The sequence below is a fragment of the Merops nubicus genome, unplaced genomic scaffold (assembly GCF_000691845.1).
Source record: "Merops nubicus isolate BGI_N331 unplaced genomic scaffold, ASM69184v1 scaffold20462, whole genome shotgun sequence".
Classification (NCBI taxonomy): domain Eukaryota; kingdom Metazoa; phylum Chordata; class Aves; order Coraciiformes; family Meropidae; genus Merops; species Merops nubicus.
In genome coordinates, this window is record NW_008595865.1 from 1 (window position 1) to 2693 (window position 2693).

The following is a 2693-nucleotide window of genomic DNA, read 5'->3' on the forward strand; positions in this document are numbered from 1 at the left end:
GACCTGCAGCCCGATGTCCAGCCGGTCTGCAGCCTGGCAGCCGAACCCCACCCTGGCGTAGGTGCCGATGGCTTTGGCCACCAGGACGATGTTGTAGGGGAACTGAGAGAGGAGGAAAGCCGTGATGATCATGGTGATGATCTTCAGTGACTTCTGCTTTTGGGATCTCTTGGCCTTCAGGAGGGTCTTGATGATAAGGGCGTAACAGATGACCATGACGAGGAGCGCGAGGAAGAACCCGACAGTGACTCTCAAGGCCAGGACGGTGACTCTGGAGGTCATGCTGACGTTTGTGGGGTACATAATTTTGCAGACCGTGGTGTCGCCCACCCGCACGCTCCGGCTGTACATGATTTCTGGGATGCACAGGCTCACGGATGTCAGCCAGACAGCCAAGCACACGAGTCTGCTGTGCAGGAGCCGCCGCCGCTGGGAGGTTCTGACCTTCACTGCCTGGACGATAGTGATGTACCTGTCGAAGCTGATGCAGGTTAGAAACAAGCTGCAGCCGTAGAAGTTGATCTTATACATGCTGTTGACGACTTTGCACATGAGGCTCCTGAAGACCCAGCCGTCGGCGGCAGCCTTGGCCCAGAAGGGCAGGCTGAGGAGCAGGAGCAGGTCTGCCACGGCCAGGTGCAGCAGGTACCTGTCCGTCGTGCTCCTCCTGAGGCGGTATTTGCAGCAGACGAGCACCACCAAGGTGTTCCCCACCGTGCCCACGCAGAAGATGAGCCAGAAAAGCAGTGGGAGGAAGGCTCGAGCGAACTGCCTGACCTGCCTCCTGTCGCACAGGGGCTCGGTGCCGTTCCCCGGGCTGCCCTCCAGGGGTGGCACCACGCTGGCGTTCCTGTAGTAGTCCAGGCTGGCCTTGCCAGGGAGGGGGACCTGCGAGGGGACACGGGCTGAGGGGCTGGGGAGAGGAGGCTCAGGAACGTGTCCCTTTGCCAGGTGCAGGGGGAGGTCCCCAGTGTACTCCGGCTGGGATGGGAAGGGGCAGAGGCTGCCGGGGCAGCGCAGGGCCCTTCAGACTGCTCCACGTGTGACATAAAACCGGCCCGCTGAGTAACAGTCCCTGCACAAGCAGCAGGTCAGCAGCTCCTGCCAGCCCCAGCAGGGAACCGGCAGGCAGTGGGGGCGTTCTCTCTGCCAGACCGTTCAAACACTGTTGGCTGGGCAGCCTCAAACACCTCACAAAGGGCAAAAGCCCCGGGGTGGGAGAGGAGGGCAGGAGGGGTTTGTGTTACTGCTGTGGTGGGGTGGCCCCGGGGGCTCGAGAGAGGCAGAAAATTGGTGGAGGCAAAGAGGGGGGAAAGAAAAAGAGGTTACCCAGCAGCACAGCTGTATACTCACTATGCTTGCAACTGCCATCTTCAGCCAGACCTGGGCTCACTCTTGAGGGAGGCTTTGTAATCTGGAGAGGAAAGATGAGGGGAAAACAACTGACTTGAAACACCTTTAAGGTAGAACTGTGGGTTTTTTTCTTCTTTTGCTTTTAATAAAAACCTCAACCCTTTGAAATGAGCCTGGCCGGGAGGTGAACAAACCACACAGAGATGGATCTCGCTGGTTTGAATTATTTTGCTGTTTTCATTTTACAAATTTACCTTTAGCCCAGATCAGGCCTTTGGCTTCTCCACAGCACTGTGCTGACTGAGTCCTTGGACACACTCGAGTCACAGTGATCTCGTTTTTAATAAGCCGTAGACTCCCCGGTGTGCACATTAAAAAAGAAAGCAACCTGAAAGCACCACATCTTCTGAGAGATTGGTGGGAATAAATGAAATGTGCCACTTCAATCATCCAGCAGCTAACAAGGAAAAGTACCTGCCTTCAGCTCACAGAGCTGAAATGTCTGCATGCTCTGCAGCAGCTGATAACCTCTGCTGCAACATCTCGTCCCTACCTGTGAGTCTGAGCACAATGCTCATGGCTCAGAGCGATGCTCAGAGCAGATTTTTGTGCCAGGTGAACAAGAAAATAGTGGCTTTCTCCTGTGGAAGGCAGTGTGCCAGTGCAGGGGGCAGCTGAGCCTGGTGGGCTCGACGTGAGTGCCACACTCCTGGGAGTCCAGCTCGCTCTGTACCAGCCTGCCTGTGCCAGTGCCTGCGGATGGAGCCCGGGCTCAACAACAGCTGGGTCCCGTTGCTCTGCTGTGGGCCTCCAGCTATCACAGACCTTTCATCCGACCACCAGTGCCTTCAAAAGCAGGCACACACCCGAGAGGTCTCCGTGCAGAGCTGAACCTCTCACCACACCTGGCTGCAAACACCTTCCCTGGCGCTAGCGGGGGCACGGGCGGCTGCAGCGTGTGCAGTTTGGCCTCCCCAGAGTCAGCGAGTTCCTCAGCCAAGCCCAGTTACTGGAAGCAGCTGCTGGTAGGGGTGGGGGGTGAGTCTGCAGCCAGGTCCCTGTGTCCTTGCAGCACCCTCTGTCCCCAGCTGCCCCCGACCCCTTTGCCCGCTCTCGGTGCCGTGAGCACTTGCAGGGCTCCAGGATCCTGTCCAAAACAATTCAGTGCAGTTGTTTTCATCTATTTAGAGACAATTGTGTTCTGAAAGCACAGATATGGGGCTGGTCTTTCCATCTTTTATCTTCATGAAGCAGCTTTAATGAACATGAATTATTTAGGAGGAAGTTTGGCAGCATGAGATCTTTGCAATAGGAGAACACAAGTCTAGGGGTGGTGTGTT

General features: G+C 56.5%; 1 protein-coding gene across 1 annotated transcript; it reads right to left on the reverse strand.

The window, feature by feature from the left end:
- Nucleotides 1-51: 51 nt before the first annotated feature.
- On the reverse strand, nucleotides 52-888 carry CCR9 (chemokine (C-C motif) receptor 9; the record flags this gene model as incomplete). Its single annotated transcript, XM_008936215.1, has 1 exon — nucleotides 52-888. A coding segment is annotated over one exon (837 nt), but the record flags the coding sequence as incomplete, so codon positions are not given.
- Between the last annotated feature and the right edge of the window lie 1805 nt (nucleotides 889-2693).